The 18,372-nt window shown below is 42.0% G+C and overlaps 1 protein-coding gene across 3 annotated transcripts; it reads left to right on the forward strand.

The window, feature by feature from the left end:
* Window positions 1-3,939: 3,939 nt before the first annotated feature.
* LOC104612242 (uncharacterized) lies at window positions 3,940-6,882 on the forward strand. 3 transcript variants are annotated; one of them, XM_088894451.1, is made up of 2 exons: window positions 3,940-4,110; window positions 5,239-6,882. In XM_088894451.1, exon 2 carries the CDS (start codon window positions 5,326-5,328, stop codon window positions 6,643-6,645), a length of 1,320 nt encoding a protein of 439 aa, XP_088750577.1. In that variant the 5' UTR covers window positions 3,940-4,110; window positions 5,239-5,325; the 3' UTR covers window positions 6,646-6,882. The 3 variants fall into 3 exon arrangements, with proteins under 3 accessions (XP_088750577.1, XP_010277896.1, XP_010277897.1); XM_010279594.3 differs by having other exon boundaries at window positions 5,254-6,882; XM_010279595.3 differs by having other exon boundaries at window positions 3,941-4,110; window positions 5,310-6,882.
* Window positions 6,883-18,372: the final 11,490 nt, after the last annotated feature.

Consider the following 18,372-nt stretch of genomic DNA (forward strand, 5'->3'; position numbering starts at 1 on the left):
GTTTCCGGTACTTAAACCTTACTTCCAATATCATGTATTTTGGGCAGCATACATTTTTTCTAACTTTTAATATATATTCATACATAAAATTTTTATTTCAAACCAAACCTCGACAAACCCAACTGAACAGCCCACCCGCCGACACCTGATTCAACCCATTCGTACTGGAGTGGAATAATTAATTAATTATCAATTTATGACAATGGGGTTGGGCTTGATTGAATTGGTCAACTTTGACCGGCCTACACAATCAGAGTTAAATTCTTGGCTATGTTATCCCTGTTATTGTGTGACACTCCCCTTCTTTGTGCTAAAAGCAAAATCCTGTCCTGCTTTTTTTGACATATAGTTTTTTTTTTTTTTTTTTTTTCAAATACACTGCATGGTTTCTGCCACATGCAGAGATGATGGTCCAAAACTAAGATCATCCATCACCTTACAAATTAACCCTTTGGGTTTGGTCTTGTTTTTGGCTTTTATTGGAACTTTTTTTGAGGTGATGTTACCTTTTGAAGAAAAGCTTTGGGTCTTCCTTTTTATTTTTAATATAAATTAGTGTTTTGGAAGTCAAAAACTTGTGCTGGAAGGTCATTAAGTCAAGTTAGAGCTGATTTAACCAAGCTTCTTGAACTCTGTCAGCTTGTAGCAAATTGAACCTTCACCTTGGCTGGTCCGGGGTCAGATTCCTTCATTTTTAACATTTTTAAAACAATAATGGCAGAAGTTGCCAATGTTTAATACTGGCAGAGGTTTTCAGATTGCCCGGTATAATCATCAAATACACTTGGTTTGACCAATGACCACAAGTCCACAAAGATTCAGTGCTTCTAAAGTTGAAACTTATTAAAGAGGAGAGAGATAAACATGTCCAGGCCCAGGCCCAGGCCCAACACTTTTGCTCGGTAAAACCATCAAATACACTTGGTTTGACCACAAAGAGAAAGTGCTTCTAAAACTGAAACCCATTAAAGAGGAGAAAGATGAACATACCCAGTCCCAGGCCTCTCTTTTATACTAGAGTACCACTTCAAATCTCTTCCCATCTAAAATTCTTCCTAAAACACTTTTTAATCTATATTGCCACTTGTTTGTAACTCTCTCTTCTTCACTAGAGTTCCACTCCAACTCTCTCTCTCTCTCTCATATTATCAATCGGCTCAACCCCCTCCTAAAATTTCTCCTAAACAATCTCTCCCATCTAAAATTTTTCGTAAAAGGCTAAAACACCTTTTAATCTATATCATATTATAAATCATCTAAAAACCAAAAATGCGGGTAAATTAATTTGTGAAGTATTTTTAATATTTTCAATAATTACTGATATTATTGAATATTATTTAGTAAATATCAACACCTAAACTATAATTTTTTGTAATTTTGGTAAATTGAAAATTTTAATTACTAAGAATTGATTACTGAAAATTACTGATTTTGGTAATTTAATTTCAGTTTTTTTGAAAATTAATTATTGAAATCAATAATTACCAAAAATTAGTAATTAATTAAAATATTAATAAATACAAATTTAGTAATTAAAATTATCAGTAATGTTTTAGTGGAAAATTAATTTCAATAAATATAAATTTATTTTTTATATTTTCAGTAATTTTGATATTTACTATAATTTTTTAGCAATAATTAGTGATTTTGTTAATTAAGTGAAACTTAAATTATATAACTTCCAATTTTTCAAATAAATAGTTGAAATATTTTAACAATTTCCATAAGTATTGGATACTACATTTATAATTACCATAATTAGTGGAAATATATTTATGGATTTGGGGTGGTGTTATAGATTTAGGGGATGACCCCAGGGTAGGAATGGTAATGGGCAAGTTCGAGGCAGGGATCATACTCCCCATCTCGACCTCGAGTTTTAAATTAATCCCTATAAAAAATTTTAGCTTGCATCCCCAATTCTTGACAGAAAAGATTTCCCATCGGGGGCCTGAATATCAGATTTTTTTTAATTAAAAGTTTATTTTTAGAAAGGTATTTATTTAAAATAAAGGAAAATTAAAATGCGAATAATATTTTAATATATTTTGATATATAGATATATATAATATAAAATATTATAAATAATATTATATATTTAATATAATATATATACACATATTTAGTATATATAATTAGGATTGGGGTAGGGTGTAGACTTTGCTCCTCGTCTCCAATCAAGTATTCCTATTAATTCCATCCCAACCCTATCTCCACTAAGGCAATCTCCACCCCATCATTGCCTGATTGGGGAGGTTGGGTACTTGGCGGGGATAGAGAAAATTGCCATACCTACCCTTGGGTTGTATAGTTCTATAAAACAATAAGTTTTAAGTTCAATTCCGTATATCACACGGGTTCCGCTAGTATATGTATAACCATATATGATATACGATATTAGATTTAACTTTTATGATTTACACTAAAATTAAATCAAACATTCAGATATAGATAAACCCTTTTTTAAGTGGGCATATTTATATTAAAACAATGATTTAGGAATCTATCAGGTGGACTCAACCCATTGATGGTTCTACTCTTCTACTCTACATGGTAGAGAAGAGAAGAAGAAGAGTAATTGACTCAACTAATATAATAAAAAATCTCTATCCTATAGAATTATTTGACCTTATTAAGAGCCTCCCTTTCCTGGAAAGCAACACTAATAAACGTCACTTGTCCCCAAGTGGGCTTTGGGCGGCAATAAAATTTCCTCATTATCACAAACAAACACCTGTGATGATGTATTGCATTCGCATCCACAGAAAAATTCTTTTCTTCTATTTTATTTTTCGATATTTAAAAAAAAATAAAAACTATATATGATAGCTAATCCGTGAATGGTCGGCGTTGCAGTATTAACATGGACCGCTTACATCCCATCACAAAAGTTTGGCCTTAAGCTCTTTGGAGTTATTCTGACGCACGAGGATGCCTCCACCCCTCTCACTTCACCACAAAATATTTTCTCCTTCTCTTATCAATCTCTACAGCAGTGACCAGTGGGTTATGTTATGTGGGTTCCGCTTACCAAATCCTCCAGTTGTTAATTCTTTTGGGGAGCATATTTCTTTTTCCTTCACGCCTGCATTATCTTCAAGTTATCAACATCTCCAGTTTCAGACTTTTTAGCAACCTTGCTTGCATTAATTGGACCTCATACAGGAGTTGAACTCCAAATACCCAATATAAGGACTTGGTTCTGCCACGTGGCAAGTGTATTTGGTTGGGAGTGGGCTAACAATTGGTGAGTGGTAAACACATCAAGCGCTAGCTTTCAGGTGTAGCAAATGCATAGAACTTGGGATTTTACTCAAATTACCCATGATCGTATTCATATTGTCACTGAGTTTATTTGTATCTACTTTACAGTTTACAGGTGTAAATACATCGTCCTAGTTTTTTTTTTTTTTTTTTTCATCCTTCAATTTATTTTATTTAAATGCTAAAAAAGAAAAAAAAATCATGGAATAAAAGAAACAAAGTATAATTCAAATATTTTCAGAGTGAAGAAAAAAATCAACCCACGATTTTGAAGTCCAACTTTGAGTCGACAGTGAAAAAAGTCAAAGTTCAATCTCAGCCATCTGATTTTGAGATCTCTGAGGCCTCTACAATAAACGGTCCAAATTTATCACATTACAACGTGGTTTATGGAATTATTGTGTACCAATTTAATTGTATCTATGTGTGTCACTGTGTTGAGTCTACACTCTACACTCTACAGACAGCGGGAGTGGCTTGTATCACAGTATTAGTAAGGGCGCATGCCTGAAGAATAATTGAAATTTGACAAAGCCAATTAACCAAGCCACGTTGCGGCGTGGATAGACTATGAGGTGTAGGACCCACACATCTCGCATCACCCAGCCGTCCATCGTATGTCTTGCTTGTATCACGTTTTCTTACAAAAGTAAACATCCCCTCTTATCGTTCCCCCCAAACCCAATCGGCCAATCTATCCCTCCTCTCTCTCTCTCTCTCTCTCTCTCTCTCTCTCTCTCTCCAACCAGAGGCCAGCCAAGAGTTGATACTTGCGGAAGCTTGTATAGTCGCGTACTCGTATAATATTGGAAAGCATAACAATCGCCAACAGCCTGTTTCGATCAAGTAAGTGTTTCTTCTTTCTTTCTTTCTTTCTTGGGATACATGTAGAATTTTTTTCATCAAAATCTTGATGATTTTTCCTGGTTTTTGTTTATTTAATTCGTTGATATATTCAATGAAATGCTGGATTAATGAATCAAAGAGTAGCATTCTTGTCGATGTAGTTGTATTTTCCCGGAACATGGATAGAAACACATCTTCGAAATAAGTGGCTACAGACAACTGTAAATGCACTGTCTCATTTCATCTCCAACTATTGTTCACCAAAAGGAGAAAAAGCTTCCATTATTCTGAGACGATCAAATAAAACACAGACAGCAGGCAATTTATAAGTGACTGTTTTTTCCTTTTCTTTTGAAAAAAAATGAAATGTTTTATTTTCTGAGATGGTAGCCACAGCCTCACAGCTCGAGTCTTTCACTGTTTCTGGAGCTCTTATCCTATGAAGAGGACAAACAATAATTATTTAGGTTCCAATATTTCGGATTCGGTACAAGCTTTCATTTTCAGATAAAAATAGGTATTCATGCTTACTTGGCACACCCTGGATATTCTAGATTAGAATTTAGATTCTCAGAAAATTACTTCTCACCTCGGACCAGATTTACAATTTTGAGCTGGTACTCCTAGTTAAAAAGAAAATGAGGGTAAAATAATCAAAGGTAAACGAAAGCCAAATGTGAATAATGCATCTACTTAGATTTCAGAATCTCATCAGCTTGTCTAAGGTTTCAGAAACAGAATAGATATAAAAAAGACCAACAGCTGCAACGTACGATCTTTAAAGGGAAAGCCTAGAAACACCAATATAATCGAAGCAAACACTAAACACTACATTACTATTGTTTCAGCTCATCAGCTGGGGCCCTCCTCTTCTTTCTTACCCAACAAAAAGAAAAAAAAAAAAAAAAAAAAGATTAACTGCTGAAGCCCGAAAGCTGAAACCAATCAAATCGAAAAGCTGTTTCTAGCGTCACCCAGGGGTAATTGTGTTTGGTGCATGGGACCAGCAGACATGAGCTCTGGTAACAAAAGGATCCCTGCCCGCCCGAAATGGACATTTGGGAACCCAAAACGGGAATTAAATCTAATTATCCAAAGATCAAGTTAATAATCTTGATTTTAAGATAGTCTCTCTTATGCCAGGTCCGATTGAGATTGACCCACATCTCTCTCACTCTCTTTGATCGAGTCTGTAACAGACAGTGGATCGGTTTAATGGCGTCCCAACATCCATCCGAACTTGAATCCGTTACGGCAGACTCTGTCACGTCTTCCCCGCGGTCGGACCACTTACCACATCCGCCGCACAGATTGTATGAAGATCTCTTGCCCCGTGTCCGATTCATGTGCAGTTTTGGAGGCCGGATCCTCCCTAGGCCACACGATAACCAGCTCCGGTACGTAGGAGGAGAGACGCGTATCGTCGCCATCAATCGTAACACCACCTTTGCAGTCCTTCTCGCCAAACTATCAAAGCTTTCTGGAGCCACGGACATCACCGTCAAGTATCAACTCCCCAACGAAGACCTCGATGCCTTGATCTCCGTCACCGCAGATGAAGACGTCGAGAACATGATGGAGGAGTACGACCGCTTATTACATGGTGTCAACTCCAAAACGGCCCGGCTCCGACTCTTCCTTTTCCCTATCAACGGCTCCAACGCTAGCAGCCTGGGCTCACTCCTCGACGGTTCATCCAAGCGCGCAAACTGGTTCCTCGACGCCCTCAATGGTGGCGATGGGTCGGCTTCTTTAGAGCGTGGCCGGTCCGAAGCCTCCTCTATCCTCTCTGAAGTCCCTGACTATCTCTTTGGCCTTGATAATTCGGATGACACTCGCGAGCCCAAACCAAAAACCCGCTCCTCTGTGGCCGAAAACATCTCGGTTTTCGACCCCGGTTCACCGGCTCCGGCTACTTCATCCCCGTTCTGCTCTACCTCATCGGCGCCTTGCTTGCCTCCAATCCCGGATCTCCCACCCGTTAAAACAAAGCCAGAGAATCCAATTCATGCCCCTGATTCAAGAGAAAATCCGCTACAGGGTTTGAAGGAGACAAGAGATGTATCAATTTCTCAACAAGCCGGAGGATACCAGGGTAGTCCTGCATGCCAGTATCCACCGGACTCTCACTTCCATGGTCCCACTGTAAAACCAGTTCCGGTTTACTATGTTCCGGGTCCAGTACCCGCGGGGAACGTTCCGGTGCAACACGTCCAGATACCGGGTCACTACGTGCAGCAAATCCCGATGCCTCCGGGTCAAGTTCCAGTCGGGTTCCGGCAACCAGTTGCCGGCGTAGGTCAGGTATACGGCGGGGGCATGAAACCGGTTTCAGCGGTTGAAGCATATCCATATGAATACCCGCCAGGAGTGATTCCTGACGGGGTAGGTGTAGGTCAGCATGTATACTACGCGGTTAGAAATCCGGGTGCCATACCGGCTTACCCTGCTGCAGTTCTCCCGACTGGGGTTGAGTTGCACCCAGCTAGTACAGAGACGAAGATTCGGGTTTCTCAGTCGCTCTCAAAGACATGATATGGGTATAGCCGTATAGGCTGTTATATGTATCATAACTATCGTCTGGCAAGATATCAGTAAGTACTGTTTCTGCCGTTTTGTTTGTTGATCAAGATAATTGAGTTGTATATAGTTTTCTTTTACTTTCCAATTCTGGATTGTACATAGTTCTGTCATATGTATGCTTGATAATTTGTAAAGAAAATTTTCTTTTAAAAAACATATAAATAATATTTTAGTTGGGTTTAATCAGAAGTTGGATTGGAGCACGGATTGGGCTTCGGCAGCTTGTCTTGGTTGTGCTCGTGCTTGGGTTGTAGGCCATGTGGCATAAGCAATTTGGCCTAACTCGTTTATTTATCTTTTCGTTGCATCACTTACACTTACAGATCGTACTCTCAATTTGGTGGCTTGGGTGTTGATAAGCTAGCAATTAATAAACATAGAGTTTAAATGCTTTATACTTAGATTTGATGCTTGGCAAGAGGCCCAAGATTGATTTATAAAGAAATTCGAGCGGGCAGCACGGGTGAAGGGCAACGTAAAGACATTCTAAAACACAGCTTTTGATGGGCCAGACCTTGTGTGTAATAGGTTGAATAAGCATCCGGACCGAAGAATTGGGCTTAAGGCCCAAGCCCAAGGTTAAGTTTGATTTGTCTAAATCAGGCATAGTTTGTACTCAAATTTGAGATATTTGAATTGACTTGCATTGAAAATTGAATTAGCCAATCGACTTGCATTGAAAATTGACATACATATATGTGTTAATACAGTTATGTATATAAATACGTTTTTATATATGTACTTATGCATATTTATAGTTGGATAGGGCCCAGGTTCGGCTGAAGTTGGATGGAGCTCGAGTTAACTAAGGACTCAGCTCGAATAAGCATAATATTTTGCACCCAAATTCTACCACCAGAAACCCAAGCTCAACTTGTATAAAAATATCAAGGTTTTTAAAATCGAATCAGACAATGAGCTGGTCAGGGGTCTGATTTCAGGGTCAAATGGTCCGATCATTTTGACAAAAAATAAAAAATAAAAAGAAACAGCCAAACCGTTGGACAGTTCGAATGTTTCGACTGTCCGGGTCTGCGGTTTGCTGCCCAAATCAATGATTTTTGGCGAAATAACAGTTCTGGAGTAAAATGGAACCTATCACCTGACCGATTCCCGGTTTTTCCAGTCTGACCGCCCAGTCTGGTCCGATTTTGAAACCCATGAAAATTATTGACGGGATAAATCCAGATTAGGTTGTGCATAACCAAGTTGCACCCCCTACGGCCATAGAACCAATGGTCGTGCCCCACGCTAGTGATAAAATGCATTAGACCCACAGTGAGAAATTAAATGATTGTGGGTTAAATGTATTTTATTACTGGTGTAAAGAGTTTTTTTTTTTTTTTTTTAGTAGAGAGTTATAGTTAGTTCCACAGCCCGTTTGAACAGTTAGCTATTGCCTTCAACTAATCCTTAATCTTAGCTGGTGTTTGGCACCAATGCGTTGCTTCAGAGCCGTTATCTGAGACAACAGTGTTATATCTGTTGCACCATTTTCTGAGAAAATGGCTTTTTTTATTGTTTGGCGTCAATGCTGCCACATAGGATATTTTCTGGGGGAAAGTCATCGGTTTTATTTGGTATCAATGCTCTATAATTGTTTTCAGCATTGGTCCACAGATCCAATGGTTTACATGATGCCATGTTATGGTACAATTGGCGGCAACAGTTCCAAAAATGAGAAACACCAAATTTGATGTTTTCTCGAGCCACACTTTCCTGAATTCCAATGCATGGCTGTTTTTCAGAATAACGGTTCCAAACAAGGCTGTATTTCTTGGCACACCGTCGTTTTTTCTGATGTGGCACAGACTTGGAGCTGTTTTTTGAAGCAACGGCATCGATGCCAAATAACACTTTAATAAATCTTAATAAGCAAGTGAGATATTTGCTAATAAGATTAAGGCTGCATTTGGAGTTAAAATGCAGCCTATATAAACAACGAGATTATGCGAAAATCGCCCAACGAGATATTTGCAGTTAAAATGCACCTATTAATAAAGAAGGAGATAAATCCTTAAAATGAGGAATGCCAAATATAGCCTAATACAAACCTATGAGGACTTCTATATAAACAACGAGATTATGCGAAAATCGCCCAACAGACATGCGGGACTAACAAAAAAACATCATTGGTGAGAAAACTTTTTAACAAATGCAAACTCATTAAACTCATTGTGTACATTCTTAACAGTTCAAGTAAATGAAATAACTGAAATTCTTCAGTTATGCCCCACTGATCATTGTCGCTCAACTCTAATGTTGGGCTTTTGAGGTCATCTTGCCCATTGCAACCGCTACAGCCTACAGGAACTGATGGACTGTGTAGGCGAGATACAAGCCTAACTTATTTGGCTACATGTTTAAAGCTTTAAGCAATAATTATTCCTATTATATGTTCTATCGTCATGCATCTCCATATAAAAAATTTATCGTATTTATAATTGCTATAGGCTGAGGGTAAAATCCGGCTTATTTTGCTTCAGATTTAGCTTTAGGGATGTTGGACAACATGGTTAATTTTATCTTTGAAAACAGAAACAACTGTCACGTACAGCAAAAGACAAAGCTAACCATATTGTCCAATAGCCCCTTAGTCTTATTTGTTTGTGAGAAGCAAAAATGATGTGGTTGCTACCTTTATGAGAGAATTGAGGTAAAGAGGCCTGTAGGTGGTGCAAATTTTGCATCTAAAATGTAGTTCTTTTTGAGATATGAAGAGTATAAATGACACACTTATTGAGTGTATGTGGTTGCTACTATTATTTTCATTTTCATGAATCCATAATTATTAATATATTCTAATTCAGAGTTACGATGCATCTCTTATTGTATGACACACTTGATAAGAAATGCTGATTATCCATTACCACTTGCCAGAAGAGAGGGAAGGGAGAAGAAGACAAATTTGTGAGGGTCTCTAATGCCTTAATTTGCCTAAAGGAAGAAGCTAGATAGGAAGAAGATAGATAAATGAAGCAGTACATATTTGCATTGCTTCGTACACTCCATGGACACCTATCATCTTCTCATTGGGGATGTTTGATACTTGATAGGGAGAAAAAATCTGCTGTGACCACCATCACAACCTGACCTCTCCTATTATATATAACCGAGGAAATAGCAAGTTTGATTCACTGTAGATGTTAAGGCCACTTCATTGGAAATGGAAAGTACTTAAACTTTTCAAAACACAATTAGGCGGTGTGGCCTTATCATTCACCACCACGAATCAAACCATTTCCTCTTTCACAATAGCAGCGGAAGTATTTTGGCCGTTACATGAAACCTCCAATTAAACAAAACACACCGGTGTTTGAAAGAAAAAACAAAACATTACATCAATTCATTTTTTTTTTCTATTCAAATAATAAAAAACGGTGTATTCATCTCTTTGGAGTCAATTATGGTTGAGCTCCTCCATATATATAAGGAAAGTTGAGGTGGCATTTTTTTTTTGTTTTTGGATTTTGAGAGGGGGAAAGTTGGTTAATGGGATTTTGGTTTCTATTAACAAAAAAAACTGTAATATTTTATTTTTTTATTTTTCATATTTATGTGGGAATTAGGGAAAGTTTATTTTCTTAAGTATACCCATTTCGTACATAGATAAATAACTTTTTCACCCTAAGCTTAGTTTGGAAGGAGTACAAATATAAATTTGTTGAGTACAAAACCTTATATTTTATATTATTTTGCATGTATTTGTGTATTGTATAAATTTATATTTGTACTCTTTCCAAATTGAGCCTTAGGCTCCATTTGTTTGTAATACAAACGTCGAACCGGGGTATTTATGTACTCCGGTTCACGTTTGCGAGCATTTGTTTGAAACGTAAAAAAGTAATGATTATCAAAGCAAAAATGTATTTTCTGATACTTTTGTAATGTGAGAAGAGAGCATTACTGTACCTATATTTTGGATACAATTTTGTGTTCTTTTGATAATTAACTTATTGACCAAAGTTACTGCATTGGAGCATAAGATAGTTGGAGCATTTAATGATGAGCCCACACTTTTGCACCAATTTCAAACAAACAAGATGAATGCAAAAACGGTTTAAAATGTGAACCGTGTTTGCATTCATGAATCGAAAAATGGGTAAATATGTAGTGTACATATTTGCATTTGCATTGCAACCAAACACAGCCTTAAGCTCAATTTGGAAGGAATACAATTCCAGGCCGTGCTTGATCGCTTGGAGTATTTAACACAACGAGTCGAGCAGAGCTACCCCCAAGAAGGAGGTCCTCCCTAGGGAGACCGCCCTGTCGGGGAGTCAACACAACCAGGTCAGCACGGGTCTACAAGCCAGCTAGCCCTCGGCCTCGGACACGTGCCACAGATCGACCCCTTCGAGTCCGGCAATAGTCGCCCAACCAGCCTGCCCAGGAACTCCTGACCTCCCAATCAAAGGGAGGAGGAACCAACACAATTTGAGGATAGCTGCCAACCTTTGAACAACATCACTGGTGCCAAAAGGCAAACTCGAGGGACGAAGGCAGATGTCACGGTCACCCTAGTGCTCATTCTAGGATCGAGGGCCGATGAGGAGCCTCTTCCCCTCACATCTCGAATCTCCGAGATGTCCTGAATGACCATTGCGCCAAGCGCGAGGCGTGTGATCTCGCCTCAAAACACTTTGGAGTCCGTGCTGACCCCCACCGCATCCGCAAAGACTAGGATGGCACGTAGGCCATGCCCAACCCTCAGTTTGCCGAACTACGAGCGGAGCTCGGTGCTGTCAAAGCCGAGCTCCGACAAGTCAAGGAAGGCCAAACTGACACCTTAGCCGGATAGAGTAATTCTATGGGGAGAATGGATGCCTTCTTCCCCAACATCATTGTCGAGCCACTACCCCCAAACTTCAAAGCTCGCACCTTGGAGATGTACAACGGGAACACAAACCCAGACGATATCACCTAGAGAGCTTCAGGGCACTCATGATCCTATATGGATACTTCGACACCTTGACATGCCAAACTTTCCAGGCAACCTTCAAGGGAGCCGCTCGACACTGGTTCTCAAGCCTCCCTCCTCGGTCCATTAACTCGTGGGAGCAGTTCTCCAGCTTGTTCCTCGCCCGCTTCATCAGCAGCCGATGACCACAAAAGAGTGTTGTCTCGCTAATGACGGTTAAGCAGAAGTGAGGAGAAAGTTTACGGTCATACATTGACCGCTTCAAGAAGGAAGAGCTCGAGGTCCGCGACCTCGACCCCATGGTCTCTATGCACGCCGCCTTCAGCCAGCAGATGTCCCACTAGTTGGCTTCTCCGACAATGTTGTCAAACCAGAGGGTAAGATCACCCTACCAGTCATAGTAGGGGCGGAGCCCCAACAGGTGACGAGGATGACAAAGTTCCTGACCGTAAGGATCGGCTCACCCTACAATGCAATCATGGGAAGATCAATCTTTCACACACTCTGGGCAGCCATCTCCTCCTATCACCTTGCTCTCAAGTTCCCCACCGCGCACGACGTCGGAATTGTTCGGGGGGACCAGCATGCCACACACCAGTGCTATGTGGCAGCGTTGAAGGGAAAGAACAAAGAAACCTTGCCACTAGAGGGCTTCGACCTCAGGAGGGAACCAACGAGCCGAGGCCAGCTGACCGAGGACCTCGTCTCGGTCCCCCTAGATGAGGACGAGCCCAAGAAAGTAGTCTGCGTTGGGTCCAACCTTCCCTCAGAGAGCCTATCCGACCTCAGGGGGGAACCAACGTCTTTGCTTGGTCCGCCACTGACATGCCCGGAATTGACCCTTCTATCATTACTCACAAGCTGAGCGTGGGCCCGAGCTCTAGGACAGTCTGGCAGAAGAAGAGGAACTTTGGACCTAAATGGTGGAAGGCCATAGAAGAGGAAGTTGGGAAGCTACTCAACGCCGGCTTCATCCGAGAGGTACACTACCCTAACTGGTTGTCAAATGTGATTATGGTAAAGAAAGCTAACGGGAAATGGCGGATCTGTATTGATTTCACAGACTTTAACCGAGCATGCCCCAAGGACAGTTTTCCTCTTCCAATGATAGACCACCTCGTTGACGCCACTACAGGGTACAAACTACTCAGCTTCATGGATGCCTTCTCCGGATATAACCAAATAAAGATGCACCCGGGTGATGAGGAGAAGACTTTGTTCTTCACCGAGCATGGCACATATTGCTACCGAGTAATGCCCTTTGACCTCAAAAATGTTGGGGCCACCTACCAACGCCTTGTTAACAAGGTGTTCAAAGAGCATATGGGGAGGAACGTTGAAGCCTATGTGGATCACATGTTAGTAAAAAGCTTGAAAGCCGAGGCCCATATCTCGGACTTAGCCGAGACCTTTGACACTTTGTGAAAGTACAACATGAAGCTCAACCCCAGCAAGTGCGCCTTTGGCGTCACATCAGGCAAATTTCTAGGCTTCATTGTCACTCAGAGAGGCATTGGGGCTAACCTTAAGAAGATACATGCCATACTGAATATGGCACCTCCTCGGACGGTTAAGGAAACCCAGAGACTCACCGACCGAATAGCAGCCTTCAATCGCTTCATGTCGAAGTCAGTCGACCGCTGCCTACCCTTCTTCCATGCCAACAAGGAGCTGAAAGATTTCCAGTGGATGGAGGAATGCCAGCACGCCTTCGACGAGCTCTAGGCGTACATTACCTCACCTCCCCTCCTCGCTTGGCCGACCGAGGGAGAAACCTTGTACCTCTACCTCTCGACCGGGGACGAAGCAGTCAGTTCAGTCCTAATTAAAGAAGACGGTGTGCAAAAGCCAGTTTATTATACCAGCAAGGTACTCTACGATGCTAAAACCAGGTATCCCGAGATAGAAAAATTGGATTTTGCCCTCGTGGTTTCAGCTAGAAAGCTCAAACCATACTTCCAAGCTCACTCAATAGTGGTCCTGACGAACCAGCCCCTCAAAATTGTCCTTGCCAAGCCCAAGACCTCGGGATGCCTGACGAGTGGGCCATTGAGCTTTCTGAGTTTGATGTTCGTTACTAGCCAAGGCTTGTAATCAAGGCACAAGCCCTAGGAGACTTCATAGTGGAAGGCACCTTCAGTCGAGCCCTCCACCAGACCCTAGAAAATGTCGAAAGGGATCATGTGGACGATGAGGCTCACCCTTGATGGAAACTCTTTGTCGACGACTCCTCCAATGCTAAAGGAAGTGGTGCAGGCCTCATCCTTCTCACCCCCGATGACATTGCTATAGAGTATGCACTAAGATTTGACTTCTCAGCATCAAACAATGAAGCTGAGTACGAGGCCCTACTCGCTGGCCTACAGCATACTAGGGACCTCGGCTCTTCACACGTTGAAGCCTTCAATGACTCTCAATTGGTGGTGAATCAAGTAAACGACGAGTACGAGGCCGGAGAACAAAGCATGTCCAAGTATCTCACCAAATTCTAAGATTTAGCCCGCCACTTCTAGCGCTTTTCCTTGCAGCAGGTTTTGCGAACCGATAATGCAAGAGCCGACACCCTCTCCAAACTAGCAAGCACATCGAGCGGAGTCCTCAGCCAGACCGTGTGCGAAGAAAAGCTACTTCGGCCCGCAATTGAAGAAGTCCAAGTGCTCCCAACAGAGGCCGAGCCATCATGGATGGATCCCATCACCAATTTCCTATCAACAGAACAACTGCCCAAATATAGAAATGAGGCGAAGCAACTCAGATGTCAAGCAACCCACTATGCCTTGTTAGAGGGAACACTGTACTGAAGATCCTTCACCCTGCCCTACCTCCGATGTTTTTGTCCAAAGGAAGGTGAGTATGTACTACGGAAGATTCACGAAGGCATCTACGGTAATCACCTCGGCGGAAGGGCCCTAGACCAGAAAACTCTAAGGCACAAGTACTTCTAGCCGACCCTCCACAAGGATGCCGCCGAGCTAGTGCGAAAGTGTGATCCATGCCAGAGGCACGCCAACTTATGCCACTAATCGACCACCACTCTCTCGGCCCTCAGCAGCTCCTGGCCCTTCGCCAAGTGGGGGATGGACCTCCTTGGCCCTTTCCCGCAGGCCATGGGGGGCAGAAAATATCTTGTCATCACTGTAAACTACTTCAACAAGTGGGTAGAAGCCGAGCCCTTGGCTACCATCATGGCCTGAGCAATCCAGAACTTCTTTTGGAAAAACATTATCTGTCGCTTCGGCCTACCCCACATGCTGGTCACCAACGACAGGAAGCAGTTTGATGACACCAAGTTCCTGGAGTAGTGCGCCTCCTCGGCATCAGGCAACAGTACACCTCGATAGGATACCCCCAAACCAACGGCCTAGTCGAGGTTACCAACAGGACGATACTAGACGGATTGGAAACCAAATTAGACCGGGCAAAAAGCCTATGGACTGATGAACTAAATAGTGTACTCTGGGCTTACTGAACTACACCTCAGACAACCACTGGGGAAACACCCTTCGGCTTAACTTATGGCACAGAAGCAGTGATCCCAACAGAGATCGGGCAGCCGACACCCCGAGTTGAGGCGTACTGAGAAGACGAAAATAGTAAGCCCTCATAGCAAACTTGGATCTATTGGAAGAAGCCCGAAATCAAGCACAAATAAGAGTGGCCACCTACTAACAGCGAGTGGCCCGCTACTACAACTCCAGGGTAAAGGAAAGACACTATAAAAAAGGAGACCTCGTCCTCAAGAAGGTTATGGTCCCCGAACCTGGAGTTGGAAAGATGGGTCCGAATTGGGAAGGCCCCTTTCACTTGGAGCATCTAGATGGAAGACCCGTCCCTCGGACATGGAACTCAGAGAATCTTCGAATGTACTATAAGTAGTTGTAATATCTTTTTGGAATGATTGAATGAATGGAGCAAAGTTCCCCTTCGGCTCAATGCTCAGTGCGTATACCTACTAAGTTCTTACAACTCTTTGGCTTCACGACCAGTAGGGGCGCATGGCCTCCGTAGAGGACCGTGCCCTCTCACCGAGTGATGCTAAGACTTAAACAACTAAGTAGTGAATACCCTAGCTGAGCAACGCATCATAATATACCAAGACGGCCGAGGCCTTGCATCCCTCAGCACCCCACATCGACGGCGGCTAGCCTCTTGGACTTTTTCACTTAGCACTATTAGGAAAGGATGACAACGCCCTCCAAATGATAAATGAGACCTCGTCGAAAGAAACACATGAGGAGACGGGAGCCAGGCGAGCCTCAGCTCTGCCTCGGCCACTCCTCCGGGTGGTAGGCCACCTCGGCCTTGCCGAAGCCAACACTTGGGGAAATGGGAACCAAGTGAGCCTCAGCTCTGCCTCGGCCCCACCCACAGCTCGACAGGTCAGCTTACCTTTGCCTAAATACCCATGGGAGGAAGAGAGTCAAGCAAGCTCTTGCTTTGCCTTAGCCTCCTCCTCCCATCACAGGCCAACTCGGCCTCGCCTAAGTGAACACTTAGAGGGAAGTTAAGCCAAGCGAGCCACAATTCGACTATATGGCTCTGCCTTAGCTGCCCTCCACCACACACCCAGGGTACGCGTGTAACAAGCTGAAGTGAACTATTTTACACAACGATCTTTCTACTTAGGGGGGGCAAGGGCCCACTCGGCGAAAAATAAGACAACAAAGCAAACAAAAGAAAAAAAAATAGTAGAAAGCAGAAAGCAGAAATCAAGGACTTGAGAAGAGATTCAAAAAATGCCACCAATTTCCATTATATTAAAAAAAATGGGCTTTACAAAACTCATTCACGGCCTTCAAGGCCGAACACATGTACAATATCAAAAAAGAAAACAAAAACCTAGCCTAGGCCTCGCCACTTATCGGAGGGGGAAGAGTAGAGTTAGTAGCCTGGTGTGTCTGAAAGTGCGTGGTTAAACACTCTATAGCACTAGTTTAAACATTTATAAATTTTTCCATTTCTCACAGCAACTATAAACATAGTAAATGGTGAGAACGGGTCGTATCCATAGGGAAGCGAGGGAAAAATTATTACAAACCTTAATTGGGGTAAAAGAATGCAAAGGGAAATTGTAGAATCACAAGACTTTCATTAATTAAATAAAAATGGAGTTCGAACACTGCTGAAAATAAAATAAATAACAGAAATTAAAAAGAAGAAATATGCAATTCGATCAGAGATAGCAGTCTCCGGATCTCGCCGTTGAACCTCCATTTTCTCGAGCTAGGCCTTCCATCTTATCTGGCCGAATTTCAAATCTGCAGAAAAGAAATAAAGTACAAATTAAATCTAATAAAATTAAAATTTGCAGGATGGAGAAATAAACTGGAAATTAAAGAACATAAAGTAATTATAAAACTGAAGAAAAAATGGTTGGGATTCAAATCCAGAGGTAGCAGTAGTGGTGTTGGCGAACTACAAGTAGGAACCCCTCCTCTTGCCTGGGCGTCCTCCTCTTCCTCTACCCTTGAACTTCTCAAGATCAGCCTTCCTTCTTACCTGTGTGAATTGACCAACCCCTTCTACAGGGGCCCTGGTACCCTTTTTATAGAGAAGGGTGGACACAACTGAAAATAGGGAGAAAGATGGGGGTGGCAGCTGGGATTTAGCAAAGTTAGGGATGCCCTAGGGTTTCTAATGGATGGATAAGATGGTTTTGGGGTGATCCTATGGCTGAGAATGGAAGTAGAGGCCGCCCAGTATTATGTAGGGCTGAGATTTGGGTGCCTAGAAATGGAGGGTGTAGATTAGAACATCTAGGGTTGAAGGGTTAAGATTAAAAGAATAGGTGGTGCCCTAAATTGAATGGTTGGGATATAAGATGGAGGGACTGGCTAAGATTTAATGGTGGGGGAGCTGAATGGTGAGGATTAGTATAATAGGTAGCGCCCTAGGGCTTAAAAGCTACAAAAGAGAGCCTTAAAATGGATGGTGGAGATTACACAGCTGGGGCGGCTAGGGTTAGCTAAGGAGGAAAAGAATGGGTTAAAAAAGCACCCTAGGGTTTGCTATGGAGAGGGGAGAATGGTAATACAGTAGGACGGGCGCCTTAGAGGTCACAAAAACACCCCCTCTCTCAGCTGGTCTTCACACTAGCTTCTCAAAACTATACTTCAGCCATGAAAACTTCTCAGTTTTCTACATAATTTGCACAGAGCCCCTCAGAGATCACATACTTGATTTTAACTGGAAAATAGGTGCACTTTGACTACTCTAAGGCCGAAAATACCCTGAATTGATGCCCTTAAGGCATCAAAATGCAGAGTTATCACACCCCCCCAACTTAACCATTGCTAGTCCCTTAGCAATACAACCTTAAAATTATACTGAGAATATAGGTTCTTCCCATTGCAAGGTCATCCCTGACAGAATTTGCCAAGTCCAGCATTCTCAAACTTTGTATAGATTGGTATTGGGCTTAAGGGGTAAAACTGTCATACTTTGAATATCGCAAAATCTTGGCTTAAAAATCTTATTTGCCCTTCCATTTGCAGACTGTCTTGATAAGCTGAGATTGATTTTTAAAATCAGACATGTATTCTTCTTATCATTTTTTGACAATGGATTTCTACCCTTGAACTTGATTTGCACACTTATTTCTATTGTTACCTTCCACCGTTTGACGCAAATCTCGACACTTGCCTTAGGTGAAGGGACCCGGTTACTAAGTGTTAGGTGATTGTCTTTGTCATTCCCTTTCCCATTTGATGCGAATCTCGACACTTGACCTAGGTGAAGAGACCCGGTTACTAAGTCTA

Source organism: Nelumbo nucifera, chromosome 1, assembly GCF_055504915.1.
Source record: "Nelumbo nucifera cultivar China Antique chromosome 1, China Antique-T2T, whole genome shotgun sequence".
Lineage (NCBI taxonomy): Eukaryota > Viridiplantae > Streptophyta > Magnoliopsida > Proteales > Nelumbonaceae > Nelumbo > Nelumbo nucifera.